The 23,034-nt window shown below is 33.1% G+C and overlaps 2 protein-coding genes across 4 annotated transcripts in view; both read right to left on the bottom strand.

Annotated features, from left to right (window-relative positions):
* The window catches only part of LOC117921510 (chaperonin 60 subunit alpha 2, chloroplastic), a 23,318-nt gene extending 1,496 nt beyond the window's left edge, over nt 1–21,822 (bottom strand). The window contains exons 1-10 of one of the 3 annotated variants that reach the window (XR_004652366.1): nt 21,620–21,822; nt 21,353–21,527; nt 21,093–21,214; nt 20,778–20,985; nt 20,546–20,691; nt 19,591–19,897; nt 18,603–18,853; nt 17,523–17,723; nt 16,520–16,867; nt 16,063–16,436 (exon numbers count right to left, since the gene is read on the bottom strand). Coding sequence is in view for 1 of the 3 variants with exons in the window: in XM_034839403.1 (XP_034695294.1) it covers nt 16,580–16,867; nt 17,523–17,723; nt 18,603–18,853; nt 19,591–19,897; nt 20,546–20,691; nt 20,778–20,985; nt 21,093–21,214; nt 21,353–21,527; nt 21,620–21,673 (1,752 nt within the window). In the remaining 2 variants the exon portion in view is untranslated. Of the gene's footprint in view, nt 1–16,062; nt 16,868–17,522; nt 17,724–18,602; nt 18,854–19,590; nt 19,898–20,545; nt 20,692–20,777; nt 20,986–21,092; nt 21,215–21,352; nt 21,528–21,619 lie in introns of those variants that run through there. The other 2 variants (XM_034839403.1, XR_004652370.1) reach the window with 2 other exon arrangements.
* Nucleotides 660–14,851, bottom strand: LOC117921521 (zinc finger protein ZPR1-like). The gene is given in 17 exon segments (XM_034839421.1): nt 660–1,226; nt 2,190–2,295; nt 2,646–2,737; nt 4,163–4,271; nt 5,416–5,505; nt 5,821–5,891; nt 6,313–6,379; nt 6,478–6,594; nt 6,597–6,744; nt 7,102–7,229; nt 7,321–7,380; nt 7,939–7,995; nt 13,410–13,454; nt 14,044–14,125; nt 14,233–14,273; nt 14,432–14,476; nt 14,630–14,851. Coding segments are annotated over 17 exon segments (1,467 nt in total). The 5' UTR covers nt 14,750–14,851; the 3' UTR covers nt 660–1,137.
* Nucleotides 21,823–23,034: the final 1,212 nt, after the last annotated feature.

Raw genomic sequence — 23,034 nt, 5'->3', positions numbered from 1 at the left:
ATTTTTTGTATATTTTAAAATTTTAAAAATACAGCACATTCCAGAGAGTCTAGCCAAATTAACAAGTATCATTGCTAGATATTATTTTTTTATGCAATTAAATAATATTTTATATAACATTTTTAGTGATATAATGATTTAGTTTAAATTATTACATTAATTATATTTAATAAAATAATCTAATATTATAATATAAAACTAAAAATTATTTTACTAAAATAATTTAAAGACTTTATATAATTTAATAACTTAAAAAAATAATTTAATTTTTGAGAAAATATTTAAAAATATGACAGACTTTAGAACAAATTTAAGAAATATCCTCAAAATTTTAATTTTAAAAACTGTTTCCACAGATTGTATCAAACCAACCCTTAAGAACCTCCCATATGATTAGTAAATGGTTTCTTATTTGTGCTTTAAGGACATGCAGAAGAAGCAAATTAAAACCCTCTTCAAAGAGAAAATATTGAGAGTTAACTTCCCCAATAAGCTGAAAAAAGCTAACATTATTTGACTTTTGTATTAAGCTCTTTTCTAAATTTCTTTCAGTAAAATTACATAATCACATCCTCAATCCAATCCAAATGGTGTCTAAAATTAATGACTTCAATAAATTTCAGTCACTCATAATCCAACACAAATGGGGTCTAAAATTATAAGTAAAAAGCATTATAGAATTTAAGAAAAATAATCAATGTGATTCTTCCAACCAGTCCATTATACAATGTCCTGAAATCTACTGAGCAGATAGCAACTTTTTTCCAGTCATATCCAACACCAGATGATGTGATAAGATTAATAGTACATTGATTGCTAAGATTTTACTTTTTGAAATCAAAACCATAACACAAACAATTTGAAATGCTGCATGGGGTTAAACTAGAAGATACATTTCCCTTCCAGAAGAAAAAGAAAAAGGAAAAGAGATTAGCCATTTGTCTTCTCCTATTACACTCAGTACCCATCAGTTGTATCCGGCATCTGCTGAAGAAGTGTCCATATCGTTAAGACCCAGCTCCTCATTCTGCTCCCACGACCTCTCGTATTCCTCAACTGGAGATGGTGACAATACAGTATCATCACAACAAAGGAAGAGATTAGCCATTTGTCTTCTCCTATTACACTCGATACCCATCAGTTGTATGCGGCATCTGCTGAAGAAGTGTCCATATCATTAAGACCCAGCTCCTCATTCTGCTCCCATGACCTCTCGTATTCCTCAACTGGAGATGGTGACAATACAGTATCATCACAACAAAGGAAAAAATAGTAATAACTGGATACTAGAGTGAATGATGTTTTAATAGAGGCAATCTAATGCAGAACTGGTGGGAGAAACTGGGTATGAAAATAGCCAAATGGTGAAGGAACTGAGTGACCAAGTGGATGACCCTAATTCTTAAGTTTTATATGCTAATGGTTCGATGCTAAAATGATTTCATGAATTTCTGGATCATAATTGATGCAAGTGTCTGAAAATTGAATATGTTTTTCGTCACATGGTTCAAAGTAAAACATCTTTCAAGGCGTTCTTAATGTGTATATTCTGGCCTTCCATGTTTACTGACATCTATCTTTTTATAATCCAACAGATACAGTTGTACCCTACCCATTCTACAAGATTATTTAGGATCAATCAAGTATAGAAGCAAGAAAACAAATTAACACCAAGCACCTCATTACAATTCTGACTTTTGAAAGCAAGAAAAGCATCCAAGTAACTTAAATTCCAAACTTGCTGGAATTCTTTGCCCTAAGAGGTAGTGTACAGAAGAAAATGTTAGAAAATTTTAGAACATGCCTAAAGCAGGCATCCAGTTGAATGGATGGCCAAGATAACTAGAAATGCCCAACTCTGGAGGGGTGGTGAAGCGGTGGAATCTAACATGAATGAAGGAGCATTCTGACCCTCCAGAGTGCCCTTTCTTATTTATATTTCAAATTTTTTGGATGAAATTTTTGCAATCACTGTATCATGAATGCAAAAGCCATCTACGAATGGCCTTTGTTTGGACAGTGGTGCAAAAACCTGAAATAAACAAATAAAATAAAATAATTCCCTATTCGGAGCACAGCTTTACCCACCCCTGGATACCTCAATGGTTTAAAAATTATCAGTCTTTTCATTAAAAATGAAGTACATTTCAAAATGAAACTTGCCTCAGACTGGCAGGAAGAGAACTTACACGTTAACTGATGGTCATCTTTGATATCATCAGTGGTTGGTGCAACAAAAGAATTTGCTAGAGCGTCATCAATGATTAAAGTCCAAGGCTCGTCCAGACTCAGAAGCTGCATAACATTAGAACTTGCATCATGAGAAAATGAAGATTTATGAAACAAAATAACCTCCATTTGTTAAAACCTAAAACCTCATTAAACTTGCATCAAGGGGAGACAAGGGGGGGAAAACACCACCTCCATTTATCAATAAATGGTTTCCAAGTCCTCGATTTCAATCATCAATAGTTTAAACAATGACAAAGTATATCTTATAAAAAATTTTCAGATCCCCAAAAGCAATGGAAATCAAATTAGAAAAACACACAAAATAATTGTTTGAACCGGAAGGTTCTCACAGAACTTCATAAACAATGTGCCCGCACGCTGATTTTCAAATTGGGGCTATTGTCAAACAGTACCTTGCTTAGCCTCACTCTGAAATCTTGCCATTTGCTTCTTTTAGAATCATCGAGACTGTCCCCAAAAGTAAATCCGTGTACTCTCTCAAGGTCTACACAAGTAAATCAAAAAGGTTATGATTGATCGTTTTTCTTTGTGTTTGTATAATATGTCAAGACGATAAAATCCACTTACATGACCCAATTTTAAAATAGAATAAACTAAATACAGAATCGTGTTGTGTGCACCACTGCATGTCCAGGAATATGTTTGATGTGCAAAGGACTATCAACAATCAATATCTCATAAATTAATAGCCTCTAATAATTAAAAATTCTTTTGAGGAACCAACCTGGTTCAACAGTGGAACATTAAAAATTCTTCGACTTTAACAGTAATAATACTTCATAAAATCTTTTGTATAATTAATCATTGAGCATACACATGAAATAAAATTTATTTATTACAAAAAAATGCACAATATTACAAAAAAAAAAAAAAAACACCAATGCACATAAAAAAAAATGCACAATATTACAAAAGAACACAAATGCACATATAAGAAAATTTATAAAATGAACTACAACATGTACAGATTACATTCTTAAGCAGTCATACCAATCGGTTGGACTATCTCATCAAACATTTAAAAGAAATAGCTACTTAATGGAAATTAGTCAGTTCCACAAGACATTATCCATTTTTCCTTTTTCAGTCATGATCCAATGGACCTTAATCCATGATAAGGAGCCATACAGCCTAAATTAAAGCCTAAAATCAGGTGAACCTAATGACATGGGAAGAGGAAGAATGACCTTTCAACCAAGGACGCACAACTATGTGAATTTAGAATTCCTTCTCTTTTTTAGCCTTTTAGCCTTATATACATCATACATACTTTTAGGTGTATTTTTTTGGCTTTCTTAATACAATTGCATTTACTTATAATAAAAAAAAGGTTTTGCCTCTCTTGAACTTGCTTTTGTTGGAGTCTATAAAACACAAGAAACCACTAGGAAAGATAGTTCACTGTCACATAAAGCTGCCCCTTAATAAATTCTTCTATCACTGAACAACACCAGCAGTTAAGGTACCCTCTCTAGGTCTTCTTTTGCTCTGTTTTCATACCCATGAACGAGGTTCCAAGCCCATATATACAGCCATGCCATAACCATGGCAACTTCCTTCTTTTGTTAAAAAGGAAAAATGAAAAAGAAAATCTATTTCCTGTTCAAACTGCAAAAACTATTCTGCTGTTCTTCAGAAACTCCATGAATGTAATTTTATAAAAAATTTCGCTAATTCAACACCATGGCTGTTTTTGCTTTCTGTGTGCGTTTTGTCTAAAGCACACTAGTTCTATATTTCTCAACCAGGAGTTCTTTCAACCAGGTGCATGCCTCAGACTCAAGACCCTCACGTCACAATGTGCCTTGAGCCTTAAACAACGTATTTGAGAGTGTGGCAAAGGAAATTTTCATGTTTAGCATATGAAAAAAGGAATCAAAATGGAATGCAAAAGTGAAAAAACACTCACTTTCACAAATTTTTGTAATCAAGCCTTCAACAGTTGTAACAACTCCACCCAAAGTGCCACTAGCCAGCTCCAAGTCAAGCTCTGGGACTCTCACACCTGCAGTATCTGACTGATATGTCCACATGGCTACTGTCAGATAATGCTACAATGCCTCATGAATAGTATAAGTTATGTGAGTACTGAACAACCATAAAAGAGAGAAACCAAAGAATATGGGTCTGTTTGTTAACTGTTCTAAAAAAAATAGTTTTCTTTTTTTAAGAACAAAAAAACAGAAAAACATGTTTGACAATCTGGAAATAGGGAACAGTGTTCCACTCTTAAAAACATAAAATAAGGCCTTGTTTGGCAACTATTTTTGAAAACAATTTTGTGTTCTTCAGAATAATAAAATAGAAAAACACCTTTAGCAATCAAAAAAAGAAAATAAATTTCAGTTTTTTTAAAAATAAAAAAATAGTGTTTCCTGATAACATCTTTTAGTTGTTTTCAATTGTTTTCACTGGTTCTTTGAAAGCTGTTTTAAAAAATAATTATACAAGGAGAATGATTAAAAATAAAGTACTATACATAAAAGTTATTTTTAAGCATATTTAAAAACATAGAAAACAAGTAAATAATATTTCAAGTTTCCAAACATACTTTTGTTCTACAAAACTTTAGAGCATAATTTTCAAAAACTGTTATAAAAAACTGTTTTCAGAACTATTTTTGAAAACACTTCCCAAACAAAGCTTAAAATATTTTCCAAGAACATATTTTAGTTGTTTTCACTTGTTTTTCGGAGAGGTCTCTGCTTCAAAACCAACTACCTCTAGCTTTTTATCATTCAATACAGGACAAAAGTACATGCATTTCTTTTATAGGTAAACTAGAATACACATAAAAGATGTCAAGCAAAAGAGCAGAGGGTGCACCCCAAGTACACAGGAGGAAAACAAAGGATGCAACAAGAGTACATGCATTATGATAGTGTGTTAAGACTGAAAAATTTATTAACTACTATTGAAATTTCCCTCCCACTGGACGAACCAAATTAAAATTGCTTATAGGATGTAAATTAATAAAATTGGTATATTCTCACAAGCCACTGCTGCATGCAAGGTTTAAAAAAGGAAAATAGAAAAGAAATTAGAACAAAATTATAATATGAGGTCACTATTGCAGACCAACGCCAGGTGAAAAACAAGTGAACAAAGGCAGGTTTTGATTGCATAGCACATACAAGAAGTTTTAAAAGAATAATAACAAACCTTTATTACATCACGGCTTAGATCATTAACATTCTTCACACAAACAGTAATTTTCTTTCCTTTATCAGGAATTCGACCACCAGGCTTCAACTGCACAGAGAGGGAGAGATTTATAAGCATATGATATAGAGTAGGGAGCTAGGCTCTAAGCTTGGATTTCAGGGGTCTTTTTTTGGATAGGTTTCAGGCTTCTTATATTGTTAGCTAGGCAATCATGAGATTGGGGGATTTTGAGCTTCTAACAAACATAGAAGCAAAGAAGGATTCAGGTCATAGAAGGGTTCATCGGTTTTGGGTTTTTGATTCTTTTTCTTGAAGAAACCCCATCCTTCTGATTGCTATTTTGCAATTCCACTTTTCAATTAATAAAATTATTTTGTTTACTATGAGCACAAAATGACAAACCTCGGAATTTCGGTAGCCACAACCATCACAAGATGAAGCCATAACAATTACTTCTTGGAAATATGGAATGTCTGCAAGTAAGTTGATTAGTTATCACTAGAGACAGCATTAAAGAAAGTTTCTTATTTGCCACATTAAATTCCATGCTAACAAGATTAAAAATATGGATTTGTACTTCTTAAATCCTTTTTCAATATAATTCATTGTTGTTTCCTACAAAAAAAAAAAGATTAAAAAAAATGTATGATTAATAAAGAGAGTACTGGCCAAGGTTTTTTTTCCCCTCAAATAGGATAAGAATTCTAGCTTAATTTTGATCCAAAAAAAGAGGAGGAAACTAGTTTTTTTTTTTTTTTTTCAATATCAAAACAAACCTCTGCAAACTATCAAGAAAGTTAAAGAAGGTAACTAATTTAACCATTCATGTCAATCTGTTTAAACATGACATGCTGCAACATCTCAAGGGAGATGGAAAAAAGCTAAGAAGTATACTGGTGACAAACATTCGGGTCTCGCATCTTGCAGCACAAGCTCCACATGTTGATGGGAAAGTCATTACCTGTCACACAAAAACAGAACACAACAGGTGTAATACATGAAGTCATAAGGAAATGGAGAAAGCATGTAACCTTTGTTAACTGAAAACAACTGTCATACCTCTTCTGGTGTAGAATATCGAAACAAATTTTCAGCAATCTCTGCACTATTAACCTGAGCAATAGCTCGATGGCCGGCTGCGGCTCCAATTGATCCATGTGGTTCTCTTTTCATTGATCAGATGTATTCCGTACTTCTTTTATTGACTCCTCATCACAAGACTCTCCCAACTGTGATGAGTCAACAAGGTAGCCCAATGATGCTTGTTGCTCAGGGCTTCGCTTGTAGAACTTGATAGTTAATGATGGATCCGGAGATGGAGCAAACCTATTTCCAATTTAATCAAATCCTCTTTAGACTATAATCAAGCAAAATAAGGTTAAAAATTAATTTGAAAGAAGGAAAATGACTTCAATATTTACAAAAGAAGGAGAAAGTTATACACACATAACAAGTAATTAACACTGCAAGCAAGAGAAGGTTGATTTGTCTTTCTCAGCTAAGAGAATCACAAAAAAGAGAGAAAACCTTAAAGCTCTTGTCGAATTTTCTGCTTTAGAGGAATGCTCAAGTATTCAGTAAACTAAATAACACTCTATCTCAACCATATACCTAAAAGGGACAGCACAAGTTAAAAGGCAAAAGTTTCCCTTCCAATTAAAAAAAAAAAACAAATGCTCTTACGGGTTCTCAATGAAGCTGTTGCCAGCAGGATCATCCAGGTTGAAGGTGAAAGATGAATCTCCTGTTGCACAAGCCTTCAATTTTAACAAAAACTGATCTATTGCTTCCGCAGTCTGAGAATCCACTTTCTGAGAAACCATATAAGATAGATTATATAGGTGCTGAGAAAGAAAACATTTGATATCAAATAGAAACATACATTCAAATCTAGAAGTACACCTTGCGTTCTTCTTGAAGGGCCTGTAAATCATCCACGGCTTTTGTCAATATTCCTTCCACCTAAAAATTGGAAACAGATTTAGATAGCATAAAGAAAGGACAAAAAATCTGTAGAAACACATAATTCTGCAAGAAGCACAGAAACTGTGATCTAAAAGATAAAAACAATTGTTAGATAACGAATTTCTAGCTCATCCTTCTTGTACTTTTAAATTGATTTCATCAAGCAGTTTCTTTCAATTAAAATAAATACAAGAGATATGGATCACCAAGTTGTATGGTCGAAATAGTTATGAGAGGTTTATGGCTGCTCAGGTGTTGGTAAATCAAGCATGATGTACTAGCGTTCTTAAAGACTAATACTGGTACTCTTGAACTCAGAGACCACATTGGCACTATATCTATTACTTGAGAAGTCAGTTACAGTTCAATTATTGAAAAAAAATAAAATCAAGAAGTGCAATAGGGAATAACCCTGCATAAAATCCAGGTGATGAATGAGTAAAGAATATTAACCAAAGCAGCCAGAAGTGGGAGCATCCATCCACAAAAGCAGCTAGTTAGAGTTCAACCAGTGAAGAAAAAAATCGAACTATGAGTAGGGAGTAAAGGAAATACTGTTGATAGACTTCCACGCTGAGCCTCTGGAGGGATCTCAAAATCCAATTCAGGAATCTGACATATATGCATAAAAGGCTGAGAGAAAATGAAGAACCATACTCATGACTAAAATTTAAAGAAGTTCCTTACAATATGACTTTGAATTCATTGTAGTAGAATAAAAGGCGAAGCAGGTAATCAATCTTGATTAAAAACACATGAACAACACCTGTAAGAATGAACATTTTTTTTCTAATCAGAAACAAAAGCATTTTCATTAACAAAGTAACATTGAGAAGGATGAGAAATTCTTACCTAATGACAAACCTGAACAAACAAAGGAAAAGAAAAAAGAATCAAGAGACATTAAAACATCTCAACATTACTCTTTTGACACTCTTGAACTACATATCGAAATTCAATCGAGTTAATAAATTGAGAGGAATGCCTTTGAAAGCTATAGTAGTAGATGCCCAAAATGATGAATAGAAATGGACTATGCCCATAACATTTTCAATGTCCGCAAAGATCCTTCATTTCTTTCCCGCTATACTATTGAATCAAGTAGATAAGCATATGCTATAGGACTTTGCCCCTATCCATGCTCCCCAACCCCCAAAAGAATGGTTAATATGTCACGTACACTTCTAAAAGGAACCCAAACCAAGTTGGCCAGTCTTAAAAACTTATACCACAACTCTATAGTCATTGAACAGTCCAAAAAAAGGTGATCTATCGATTCTCCATGGCTCATACATAGAGTGCAACAATCTGGGCTAAGGGCTTTGAAAGGTCTTCTTACTTGAAGCACATCATTGGTATTAATTGGCTACTAACCAAGCAAAGGCCTTGACCTTTGATGGGCCTTTTTGATTCCAAATGAGATTAGAAGGAGACAAGAGAGCTGAAGTAGATTGATTTGATAAAGATATGGAAAAAGATTTGACCAAAAATAAGCCAAAAGGTCAAAAGACCAAGCTCTCACATCTAGGGATTATGGTAATGGGTTAATACTATTGAGAATGGACATGAGTCTTTCAAGATCCTTTATCTCTAAAACTAGTGAGGTTTCATTGAAAGTTAAAATTCTAAGAAAGAAGAAGAGAAAGTCCAATGATAGATGGAAATAGAAGAATTTCAAACTGATGAAACCTGGTAAGTTTCGGAAATTGCAAAGCCAAAGGTTGATTCCCCATCCACAAGTCTTCCCAAAAAATCCAACAGGACTTGACAAAATTATACAATGGGTTAGCAATCCTGAGAAAGCATTCTTCCAATGCAAAAAAATGTCCATAAAAATAGGACAAACCTGAGATCAAAATTCTGTAATGAAGCTCTTAACCCCAAACTAAAGCTAAGCAGTCCCTTCATTTCATGTTCATGCTTATTTGCCTTGCTTTTGGGTTTCCTTTTATTCTTTTGGTAGAGCATTTGCAAACGATTCTTCAAATATATTTTATCTGCTTTTACCCAACATCTCACAGTCAGCAAATGGAACTATCATGTACTTGGCAAACAGCCTCCAACCAATGGGGCCTCTCAAAATTCCCAACTCTTATCCTGAATAAATACAAAGCATCAATAAGAAGAAACCAAAATCCAATTTCAATTTATAAAATTCCATCTTCAATTTTAGTCCATTAGTTTAAAAGAGCAATAGTAGCCACTTTAGTTAAAAGCTCTCTTTTCTATACTTCCCTTGAACATGGACCTTTTCCTATCTCCTTTTCAATTTAATTGTCAAAAGCAATGTTTTTAAAAGCTATTGAGGATTATGCCCAAGACTTGCCTCAAGTCAATGATATGCAAATTAACCTTGAGGTTGTAGCCTCAATATAAGGTCATCAAGGCTTAAGCCTCATTCATTGTGACTTACAACCTTAAGTATAGCCTAAGGCTATTAAGCTTAAGCTTCAAATATGCAAAGGGTTTTAATTGATTTAGGGCCTTTATGGGCTTTTGATATGTACTTTATAAGAGGTTTAAACTCTATATTCAATGTTTGTGCTGTGGGCATAGATTTACAAGTTTTGTTATTGGGTCCAAGACTAAGGTTAAGGCTTTACAAAGTAAGAACTTAGTTAGCTAGAAAAAAATGATTGAGAGGAAAAAATAAAGGAATTGTTGACCACTATAATGGCTGAGTACATATATAATTATTATCTTATTATTGATAAATAAAGGAAAAGACCAGTGCAATTGGTCGATAAAGAAGTAATAGGTGGACATCAATATTGATGAGGAGGATAAAAAAAGCAATTGGATATTATTATGATTCCTTAGAGATCCTACTAGTGATAGTAACGGTAGTGCTTAAGATTATTGATGAAGCATGAGAGAGAGTTGGATTTTAAAATAAAGAAAGTGAAACTAAATTAGAAACATTTTTTTTTTTTATCAGAAACAAAATATTAATTGATAAGGATTTAAAAGTAAATGTAAAGAATGAAGAATCCTTCCCAAATAAACACACTCTGATCAAAAGAACATACAAACAAGACACACTTCAATATAGTACCACATGCCACTAAACAAAGAAAAAGCGACTCTACTCTTTATAGAGATCAATACATCTACAAAAGAAATCAAAGCTTTGCTCCACTTCCACACTTTGTCATTTTAACCCTTTTGATCGACACACAAAATTCAATTGAGCTAAAAAACATTGAGAAGATGCCTTTGAAAGTAAATTGTTGAGGCCGAAAAGGAGGAATATAAATTACCTCCCATATCAACTCTATAGTTCTCCACCTACCCACAAAATCCTTGAATTTCTTTCCCACCATACTTATCTAAATCAGAGTTAGGCAAGCAACTTGATATAGAATTTTGCCTCTAACCATACTCCCTAAACCCTAAAATGAAATGGTCATCATGTCACTTATGCTCCTAGGAGGAACCCAATCTATCCTTGCTAGTCTAAATAGCCTATGCCATGGCCCAAAGTCATCAAACAGTCCAAAAAAAATATGATCAATTAATTCTCCACTCTCCATACATACAATGAAACAATCAGAACAAAGGGCTTAGTAAGATCTTCTCACCTATAACAAGTCATTAGTATCACCCTTCTTATTACCACTAATCATGCAAAGGTCTTGACCTTAGATGAGATTTTTACAATTCCATATAAATTTAGCTAGAGAAAAATGAATAGGAGTTTATAGATTGAACCAGACTAAAAGGCAAGATTGCACTATAAATAAGCCTAAAAAAGACAATGACCAAACTCTCACGTTAAGGACAAATAGTGACAAGTGCCTGAGAGAGAAAGGACATAAATCTTTCAAGGTTGTTCTTTATTTTCAAATCAATAAGGTTACAACAAAAGTTAATGATCTAAGAAAAATGAAAAGAGATACCAAGGATAAATGAAATAGAAGTATTTCTAACTATCATGACTCTTGAAAGATTTGAAAATTGAGAGCATAGAATTGATTCCCCCCCCCCCCAAACAAGTCTTACCAAAAACGAATCCTTGACTCATCACCCACCACAAAATGAGTATGTCTAGAGAAATCTTATAAAACCTATGTAATCGCCTTCTAAGGGCACTGATGTGTCCACCTAACTAGAACGTTGGCACCATAGCCATTGAAGCGTGTCTATTCATACTCAATATTATCTTATGCCAAAGAACAACATTTTCCCTGGAAAACCTCCAAACCCACTTCTCTAAGTGGATTCTATTCCCTAATGAAATCTTCCCACCCTAAACCCCTTTCCATGTTAGGCTTGCACACTAGATTCCAACTAAAGAGATGATCTTTTTTTCCCTCCTCAAAACTTGAGCAAAGAAAATCCCTCTAGTTTCTCGATCTTTGTTGGTATTGTTGATGAAATCTTGCACAAAAAAAGGAAGTAATTAGGAATGTGAGACAAAAAAGATTAAATTAGAGTTACACTTTCTCCTAAAGACAAAAAGGTTATTTTTCCATCCATCCGACCACAAAATTTTGGTCAACCACAAATCCTAGAAAGCATTAACCTTTGGATTCCCTCCTAGGTCAAGGGCGACTCAAAAACTTTACAATCAAGCGTTGAAGCAAATCTAGTAATCCAATCCTAGCTCATATTGATACTAGAAAAAAATGCTCATCTAAATTAATCTAAAGTCCTGAATATGCCTAAAACCATCAAGATTAGCTTAGGTTTTACAAATCTTCCATGCTAACTCTTGAAGAAAAGATGGTATCATCTACAAACTGCAAATGTGACACTCTACTTCTACTCCATCCTACTAGGAAACCTTCCAAGGTACCACTCTCCTTTGTTTTCAACATTATCTTGCTTAAGACATTAGTTACAATGGTAAAGGAAAAAATGAAAAAGGATCTCCTTGTCTAAAATCTCAAGTTACCCCAAAATTTGTTAAAGACAAGAAACCCCTCAACCAAGACCTCCATCTAGTACTAAATCCCTTTCTTTCTAATGCTTGATCCAAAAAGCCTCAAAACACATGATCATAAGTCTTTTCAAAATAAATCTTAAAAACTGCACCATCCTCTTCTGACCATCTTTGTTGATCCACCATTTCATTGGCTATTGATCTACATCAAAACTTTTGTCTCTCGTCAACAAAATTAAAAATTACTAACAATGGCAAACAACTAATTTGATAATTATGAATTGTATGATTTCCTATTATTCAAATTTCATATGATTTTATTAGGTTTTTTTTTTTGTTTTGATAAGTGATTTTATAGTATTTTTCATTTTTTAAACTCCTGTTTCCTTTTATTATTTCTTTTTGTTTAAGTTAAGGCTTATGCCTTGTTCCAACTTGAGGCTTATGTCCTGCCTCATTTAGGCAAAACACCTCAAGTCCACCTTTGGCCTTTTAAAACATTGGTCAAAAGGAATATTCGGCCTAAATTTCATCAACATGTACAATAGAGCCTAACCATAAAACGGTATTATACTAGAGATTTGGGATCTGGATTGCAATCTAGTACATGTCACGGTTTTTTTTTTTTTTTATAGGAAGTACATGTCACGGTTTTGCTCCAGCAAGCCAAGTTTAGTGATGTTCAGAAGGAAAAATTTATCCCCTACTTTGTCATTGAAAAAACCCTAGCAACCCTGAGTCCTTATGTAAAGGAAAACTGCTGAAGCACAGGAGCAATCAAACATAAATAGAAAATACTCGGTTCTGATGGTTTTGTACTCTTACAATTAATGGCAATCTACCAGGGGTTACTGATGCAAGGAAGAAGGAAATATCAGAATTCATGTAAACATTGGAATATGTCAGTTTATCACCTCACCTTCAGATTCTCAAGGAGGCACGGTCTCCTACGTTCTCATCAGTATCCTAAATTCTAACTCACTATGCCAGTGCTGGTTAGTTCATTTAATATGAAACTAAAAACAACAGGAATTAAAATTCCAATACAAGAAAAGAAGTTTTAAAACTTGTAACATATGATAACTGTTAAAAAAGCATGAGAACTCATTTTACAAACTAAGCAGGAAAAACTACAAAGTACCTTGATAGTGGCAGATTCTGATTTCACTACCTGTCGGTTGAGCATCTGTATTGCAGAAACCCATTAGTCTAACACTCACATCTAAATAAAACATATTGTTCTTCACCAGCTATGAAAAACAAATACACCACAGAAAGAGAGAGAGAAAAAAAAAAAAACTCAAAATAATTCACATGCACATTAGAGTAGAGGAAAACAAGCTCTTATGCAAAAAAAAGCTCAATAAAAAGAAAAATGCAAGTCTGCTCTATGATGAAAATTAAACAGAACCAACGAAAGAAAGATGAGTTTTCAAGAGCTTCTTGTGTAAAAGACTAGAAACAAATAAAGTTACTTGCACAAAAGAAAAAGCACTGAGGGGCAATAAAATAAGGGAATGCTTATTGATTAAGTGTCATTGAGAAGAGATGAGCAGATGTGAATTAAAGATTCCAACAGTTGGTGAAGAAGGACAACAATAACAAAGATGGTTAACAATAAGAAAGGCAGGGATAGGGGAGAGAGCAAGAGAGAGAGAACCAAGTTAATTTACATATAAATGCATAGACACTCATAAACATCTCAAAGATCTTTATACAAATGAACATAACCGTGGAATAACATCTCATAGATATTTCATTCAAGCTGACACAACCTTCTGATCACCCGCTGAAAAATGCAGACTGTAAGAACACCCTCTGGGTTGTAATTCACCAGCAAACTGAACTTCATTGTTCCTGAGGGAAAAACAATAACAAGAGATTAAATCTCTTATAAAAGGCCAAATTTCAATTGATCTATATAATTTGAAACCCTCACAGCCTTAATGAAAATTTTAGTTTACCTCTCACCACAATGTGGGCATTCAAAGGCTGACAACAATATCTGCAAAGAGAATTTCAGGACCAGAGAATAAAAACTGAACTTACTTAACAGCTTAAAGAAACACAGCCATAAAAGCCCAAAAGTGCGCTTCTTTTAGAAACCCTTGTACAGAAAATAAAAGAAAAAAAAATCATAAGAAGGCAAATTGAGGGGCACACCTTCCTGAAGTGTGGAATTTCAGTAAACAAAAACCTTGTTGTTCCCTGTTAACAATAAACAAGTTGGGTTTCAGAAAAAAAAACTAGCAAACAAGTCATCTTCTTTAGCATTTATCCACAACTTTTACAGACTGATACCAAAAAATTGAAACTAAACAAATAATATACAGAGAGAATGAGAAAAAAGAGAGCACATACGTTTTGGGTGCAGCGCATGCAGAGGCTCTCGACCTGGTACAAAGGTGCATCTTCATTATCAGTCGAAATGGCTTCGACCACCGACCTCACATCCACCATTTGCTCTCCTGATTTCTCCATTCTGCTTCAATTTTGGACCAAAACCAACGAAACACTCGAGGTATCAAGCAAAAAGAAAAATAAATACACAAAGGTTCCTTTCTGGAACACCCCAGAGGAACCAAGGCTGGGACCCGGGTTAGGGTTTTGGAGTTGGCCCGAATTCTTTTCAACTCGATCCGATTCCCATCTACCCAACCCGAGTCTTCTCAACCCAGACCGCTCCCCATAAAAAGACACCCATCAATATAAAATATTAAAAAAAAAAAAAAAAAAAAAACCTAACGGCTAGGAAAATTATATTTTCTAATTGTAATATGGGTTACAAAACTAAGGTTTTTTTTTTCAATATTTTCACTTTTATTTCATACATTTTAAAATAAAATTATATATATATATATATTTTAAAATTTTATAAGAGTTGAAAATTTTATTTAAATAAGATTATTATTTTAGTTTTCAAACTTCAACAAATATGATTGTCCATTAAATAATAAAGAATAAATTAAATTAAGTATAATTATATTCTTGATGATTAATTAAGTTAATAAAAATAATTAATTATTTTCTATTTAATATTAAATTTTTTTATTCAAAATACTAATACTAGAACATATGAATAGAGATGTCATAATCCTTTTAATTTCAATATTTCTAAACAATTGTTATATATTTGAGTTTATATTTGAATTTACTAATAAAGAAAGGAAAAAAATATGAATAAGAAGAAATATAAAAAATAAATAATAAATTTATTAAATTATTATAAGACTTAATTTCAATTTTGAACAAAATTAAAATATTAATAAAAATAAATAAATAATTTATTAATTTATCATAAAAACTTATTTGCAATTTTGATTTAGATGGTATATTATTATATTACAATTTGAAAGATTATTTCTTTTCAAAAGAATGAATAAAATTTAATCTTTATCTTCTCTCGAATAATATGATTTTAACTATTAATATAATCATTTAATAAATATAAATATTTTAAAATAGAAAAAATTCAAGCTCAATCATAAAATCAATAATAATTATTAAAACCAAATTTAAATATAAAAATATACGCTATTAGTTGGTAGTTCACGTGACTTGCACATGGAACAAACCTAATATTTATAAAAATTCTTTTTTTTAATTTGTTAATATTTTTCAAAAACATTATCAAACGAACTCTTAATTCAACACAGTATGTACACCGGGATACAACAGCAGCAAAATTTTCCAAAACACTTGTAGAAAGAGCTCGAGTCTTTTGAGCTTTGACCAGCTGACCTGCGGCAGGCTGCCCAATAGAGCTTAGTGTTAACATTACAAACTCACAAATATGAATAAACCCTAATGACATGTCATTTATCTTATATTGAAATAATCAGAATTTAATTTGAAAGCAAACCCCTGTAAATCAGTTCTCCATGAAAACAGTATTTTCAAAAAGTGAACAATATTTCAGAGAATGATTGCCCATTGATCATATGTTCAGTGAGACAAGTACCAAACACAAACACAATCTTTCATCAAAAAATGGCATTCCATTCTTCCTCTCAATCAGGGTATTCCGATAAAAAAAAACCTGAATTCCATGGGGTTTTCCTCAGCTTCGTCTTTAACTCCAAATCAAGCCACTGGAAGTTGCACGGTTCTGTTCCATGGAAGACAATGTGGACTTACTTGGCTTTGTTTCTTCATTGTCTTGCTTGCCCTGATTTTCATTCCAAATGAAGCTAAACTTGACAAGGCAAAAATTCAGTCAAATGAAAAGCATGTAGCTTAGTTGGGGGCTTCCTTCTCAGCTCTGGTCTGGCTCTCCATGAATTTCTGCTTCTTGTTCTTCTACTCTGCTGTTTAAGGAGTTATTCCAGGGAGACGAGGAACTGCTGACTTGGGCGGCTTTGTTTTCTCCACCAATACAGCTTGGGTTGTTAGAACAATGCCAGCAACAGATACTGCATTTTGAAGGGCACACCTTGAGACCCGACAGGGATCAACCACTCCAGCATTGAGAAGATCTTGGTATCTACCCGTCATTGCATCATACCCTGTTCTCCAGTCACAAGTCCGGATCTTCTCTATGACAACAGCTCCATCAACTCCTGCATTAGTTGCAATTGCTTTGGCTGGTGCAGCAAGTGCCTGAAACTCGACCAACCAGGGTTTTAGATGTGAAAAAGATGATGAAATGTTAAACACTAAAGCCATACATTTGCACAAGACCGTTTGGGGTAACTGGGCTGGTTAAGCCATCTCAAATATGATAGTGTATATAATCTCAACAACTTTGATATCTAACAAAACGTCGGTGTTTGATGAAATCTCGGGGTTCCTTTTTCATTTCAAATAAAAACATTCATGCATACTTATTTCACCTGGAACACTCGCAACAAATCAACTTCAATCCCATAGCTGGTGGAAACAATGGGATTTAACAATGGAAAGAAGAAATATCAATTCCGGGCGGTGAAGTTTAACCTAGCACAAATCATTTATTCGGTGTTTTAGTTGTCCTCAAACCATTCCTGACCAGATATCGTGACTTGTAAGCATTCAATAGGAGGAAAAGGATGATGAACAAAATTGACGATGCTATGCAATTAAAGTTCCAGTAAGGGACCGAATGGCAAATGAATTAACCAAAGAAACAACCCTAAATAAGACAGAATGGATGGTGGATTTGATTAGAAGACGCCAATCAGTTGGGATAGTATTTTGCTTATTGGAGTAGGAATGGACAAATGTAGAAAATATAATCCAGGAAAAGGAAAAAGGAAAAAGGAAAATGACAACGTACCTTTGCCACAATGTCAGCACCAATCTGCTCGTCTGGATCTTCCATGGAGTGCTTTATGATGGGTATCTGTTCTTCCAGATGAATATAGGTAGCCCCACCACCAGGTACTATACCTTCATCCATGGCAGCAAACGTTGCATTCTTTGCATCCTCAATTCTGAGTTTCCGATCTTCGAGTTCCGTCTCTGTATGTGCTCCTACCTAAATCCACACACTCTGCTTAGCAATGTAAAAGAGATATCGTGTGGTTAAAGATCCACACTTCAAATTCAAGTCACTTATTTATTATGTATCTTTATAATATATAGCTACCAGTCAACCTTCTGATAATCACTTCAACACATTGTGTTAAGCGTCTTACTTCCATGTTGATCTACTTCACTCGAATAATATGGCAACATTTAGGCTATGTTTGGTTTCCCAAAAATACTAAGGGAAAAAATTAAGGAAAATAATATTCTTATGTTTGGATGTCATGAAAAAAGGTAAGGAAAAAAAAACTATGGAAAAAGAGGAGGAAAAATGTTAAAAGATTTTCCTTCCCATTTTCCTAAGATAAAGGTGAGGAAAGTTAGGAAAAATAACATTCCTCAATAATTTAATTTTCTTTCTTTCAACTTTTCTATAGAAAACCAAACAAGAAAAAGATTTCAATATTTTCTTTACTTTCTTTCCCTATATTTTTCCTCTCCATTTTCTTTTCCTCGAACTTTCCGGCAACCAAACATAGCCTTAAGGCCACCATGTCTGGTAAATTTGACAAAGTTTCAAGTATGATATTCCGTCTAAACTTTGAGCCATTCAAAAACTTCAACATTTCAAAATTTTGACCAAGTTCAAATTAAAATTTCCAGTATTCTAAACAAAATCTCAAAAACCCTACAAAGAGTTTGGATTTTGTCTTAATCTCTACCTGATTTGAAATGTAGGCAGATAAAATATGAAACCTTCTTTACAGCTCAAAAGTCTTGCATGAACTAAAGAAAAATTACTCAAGCCAACTCAAGGTTGCAGCAGAAATTACATCACACAGTTAATGCATTAAGTTCTCTCTGCCGTATAGGTTTAAGTATAGCAGACCTTGATTATGGCCACACCACCAGAGAGTTTAGCAATCCTTTCAGAGAGCTTCCTTGAAAGATACGAACTATCAGTTTCAGCGAGATCTTTCTTTATCTGCAAAATTCTTGCCTGTATTTCAGGTTTAGTTGAAGGATCAGCAACAAAGGTTGTTGAATTGCTTGTTATGGTTACTTTTCTTGCAATGCCAAGCTGATCTGACGTTGCACTGTCAAGAGTCAGTCCCAAATCTCCAGAGAGGAAATCAGCACCTAATTACATTACAATGGTGTCAATAAGAATGCATAGTGCATATATAGTTAGATTATGTGGAAGTACTACATCGCATGATAAAAGAATACCATATGGTTTTCAAAAGCAAGCATATGGTTGTGCTCATATTTCTAAACCATTAATCATTAAGATTTCAGGGATGTTTACAATAGCATTTTTTTAACCTGTGATCCAGATAAACCATTTAATGGCATTTACATGCATGGTCTGTTAGATGAGTATTCTTTATGGATGTTACGTAAACGATGGCAACGGGTTTCAACTCAACAACCCCTGCACTGGGAGAGGAAACTATTTCTTTCACAACCTTCAGGAAGGAAAAGGAAAATAATATCTTCAAGTGATAATAAGACCTGGGTCATTATCATAGACTTTCTTTGTTATCCAAGTGTTCTTTGAAACCAAAAATATAAATTCACAAGACAGATGCACAATCAGAGCTACTGCAAAATATTTTGAAGTTCATATCAAGTGATAATAAAACCTTTGTCATTATCATAGAATTTTCTGGTTATCAAAGTAGCCTTTGAAATCAAATATAACTCATCAAGACATGTGTGCACGCACACACACACACGAGATTTTTAGGGTGAAGAAGACAATCCCGTTACTCAATATCAGTTTTATATTCAAAAAAAAAGGAAACACAAACAAACAAAAAAACAAAAAGCCAACCAAATTGACAAATTAAGATTGCAATGCATTAGTAAGCTACCTGTCAAAAGGGCTATATCTTGCAATAAAGCTTTCTTTCCTTCTCCAAATCCTGGACATTTGACCACAGCAACATTAATTATTCCTTGCATTTTGTTCACAACCAGTGTTTCAAGTACTTGACTTGAGATGTCCTCAGCAATGATTAGCAGTGGGACACTCAGTTGGGTAGTCTTTTCCAGTAAAGGGACTATTCCTTTGATGGTTGAAATCTTTTGATCAGTTACAAGAACTTTAGCATTCTCAAACTCCACAATAGATTTGTCCTGGTTTGTGATAAAGTGGGGTGACATATAACCTTTGTCGATCTGTATGGAAACAATGTTAGAATAGAAACTTTAGACAGCAATAGTAATAATAAATAAAAATGAACAATATTTCACAAATGAGGAAATCAAGATTAAGTTAAGCTTACAGACTCTATACATTCTTTTGGATGCTTATAAAACTAGAATTAAAAGTCTGAAAAGAAGTTTGCACACAGTGCATCCACCAGAGGCTGATTAAAAATATAAATTTAAAATTAATATATATATATATAAAATAAAATAAAATAAAATCATCGTCCATAAGAGGCAAGCTTTAGGCCTTGAGATCTATCTAGCACTATTGTGACTTCCCATGCCCAAGGTTTCAATCTTTGGCAAGCATCATAAAGGTTGTAGTTTTCTTTGAATTTCAAGCCATTTCAAGATTCAAACAATTTTATTTTATTTTATTTTATTTTATTTTATTTTTATAAAGATTCAGACAAATTCAGACCCATTTCTAAACAAATTTCTCATTTCAATGAATTCAAAAACTTTGCAATATGTTTTCACATCTAGACCAATACCAGAATTAATGCCAAACCAAAATTTAAAATCTTGCCAGAACCATTAGGCCCCCCTACAATATGTTGTCTTCAAAAGTTGTTAAAGAACCATCTAACTAAGAAATATCTTAATGTGACTCACCTTCATTCCTTCTTCAATTATAACAGAGGTTTCAGACGATGAGGATGATTCAATGGAGATTACTCCATCAGGGCCAATTTTATCTATAGCTTCAGCAATTAAATTCCCAACAAAGTCATCATTTCCAGCAGAAATTGAGGCCACAGCTGCAGATAGTAAAGGCATTTCAAGATTTCCTTTGATTAACATGTTGCGATTTCTAAAAAAATTCAAACAAATAGATGTATCCAACCTCTTATATCATCCCTCCCTTTTACAGGAAAGCTTTTCTTCTTCAAAACCTTGACCAATTCTTTCACAGTCTTATCCATTCCTTTCTTCAAACCAATTGGGTTAGCTCCAAAAGCGACCACCAACAAACCAGACTTGATCATTTCCCGAGCCAAAATGATAGCAGTCGTAGTACCATCACCTGCCACATCATTTGTCTTACTTGCAACCTGTTAACAACATTCAAACAATTAGGTACACATTCAAACGACATTCAAACAAATTTATGCCAAATAAACTGGTTAGGTAAAAGAAACATCTAAGGACCCTGAATGACCTCTTGCATAAGCGTTGCTCCTGCGTTTTCAATTGCATCCGAAAGCTCTATAGCCCGAGCAATTGTCACCCCATCATTGATCACTTTTAATGTTCCGGCCTCAGAAAGAATCACATTACGTCCTGCAGGATTTAAGCTAAAACCAATCAAGAAATTCTCTATAAGCATACATTCTTTTTTTTTTTTTTTATAAGTCTCTGTAAGCATACATTCATTGACATGAAAAAGAAAAAAGAGAAACCAATTAAGGCATCTGAAACCTTTGGGTCCTAAGGTAAGAGAAACAGCATCAGCAAGCTTATCTATCCCAGCTTGTAAGCCCTCCCTACATTCTCTGTCAAAAGATATCCTCTTGGGGCCAGCTCTGACCCGCAAACTCCTAAAAATCCGCGGATTTCTCCATAACCCACAAACCCTTTGCTCCCCGTTCAGATTCTACAACAGTAGTATTATCCGTTGTTCAAATTCAAACACAAGATTTACTGAATTACACATACATGTATGTGATAAATGAAATATTCTCTTACAGAAAAGAAAGACGGCTGCGGAAGAGAGAGGCTTGAAGAAAAGCAAAGAGACATCTGCAGCTAAACCCACCAGAAAGAAAGTGAAACCCTTGATTGCAACTGTGAATTCTAAAAGCCCTTCTTCGTGGAACTAGAATCGGAGCAATTTTCGATTTTGAGAGAGGTTTTAAGGGGTTTAAGGAAGAACAGGGCTTTTGGGGACGACTTCTTGTTTTTTATACTTTTATTTTAAGAGGGAAAATCTAAATACTTTTCACGGTTTATTTAAAATATAAATTTTAATATTTATAATATTAAATATATTTAATAGTATTAGGTGGTGTTTGTTTTTTTACTTAATTCTAAATAGAACCTTAATACTTAATAGTATTAAATATTAGGTTGTTTGTTTTTATAGTATTTTATTTCTATTAAGTATTAAAAAGTAAAAAAAACTGTTGTGTTATTTTTTCTATTTAGAAAAAGCCATATATTTTGGCTTTTTCTATTTAGTAAAAAGTTTATAATAAGTTATGAAAAAGTAAAAAAACAAACAAACTAAATGGTTTTCAGTAAAAAGCCAAAAAAACAAACACCACCTTAGTTTTTTTAAATCAAGAAAAAATATAGTAGTGATTGAATAATAAACATTAAAAATTTATAATTTTAAATAGGATTGATTAATTTTTATAATTTTAAAATTATAATTTTTATTCCAATAAAAAATTGGAATAAAAATTTCTTTTAAACCAACTTTTTTTTAATATAGTTTTGTTATCAAATGTTAAAAATAAAAGTGAAAATAAATTATTTATTATGAAATTTTTCTTAAAAAAATTAAAAGAACAAAATAAGAGGATAATAAATTTCAATCTCTTTTATTAAATCACAAAATCCTTATTTATACGCTAAGAGATAATATTGTTGTCATTCATGAGCTATCATAAAAATTTATGACACTCCCATCAAATGACAATCATTCTTAGAATGTCTCATTAGAACATTGCTAAGAAAAACTTTAATGAAGGAAAATAAGTACTATATATTTTTTTAGACTGTCACGATTGTCTCTTTAAAAACATTGTTAGTAAGATTTAATGAGATAAAACTTATACAAAGGAAAAAATTATAATATAGTGATATTCTCGTCAATTTACTTTCCTTATGTTGACATGGTTATACTTTCTTTAATAGTTTACCGTAAAGGTTTTTGAATCACTGCATTCCAATATTATATTCAAGTTTTTTTAATGTTGACAATGCTTTTATGAATAAGTTTGCTAAATCGTAATTTGATATTACACATTAAATAATTATTTTACTACTCTTCTAAAGCTTATAAGTGTAAATGAGTTTGAGCAATACAACATTGTTTTCACATAACATCGATTGTCTTTAATGAAAGATAGTTCGCATGATTCTCAAATATATTTGTT

The sequence above is a fragment of the Vitis riparia genome, chromosome 1, assembly GCF_004353265.1.
Source record: "Vitis riparia cultivar Riparia Gloire de Montpellier isolate 1030 chromosome 1, EGFV_Vit.rip_1.0, whole genome shotgun sequence".
Taxonomy (NCBI): domain Eukaryota; kingdom Viridiplantae; phylum Streptophyta; class Magnoliopsida; order Vitales; family Vitaceae; genus Vitis; species Vitis riparia.
Note: the sequence above shows the minus strand (reverse complement) of the source record. Positions and strands in the feature narration are given on the sequence as shown.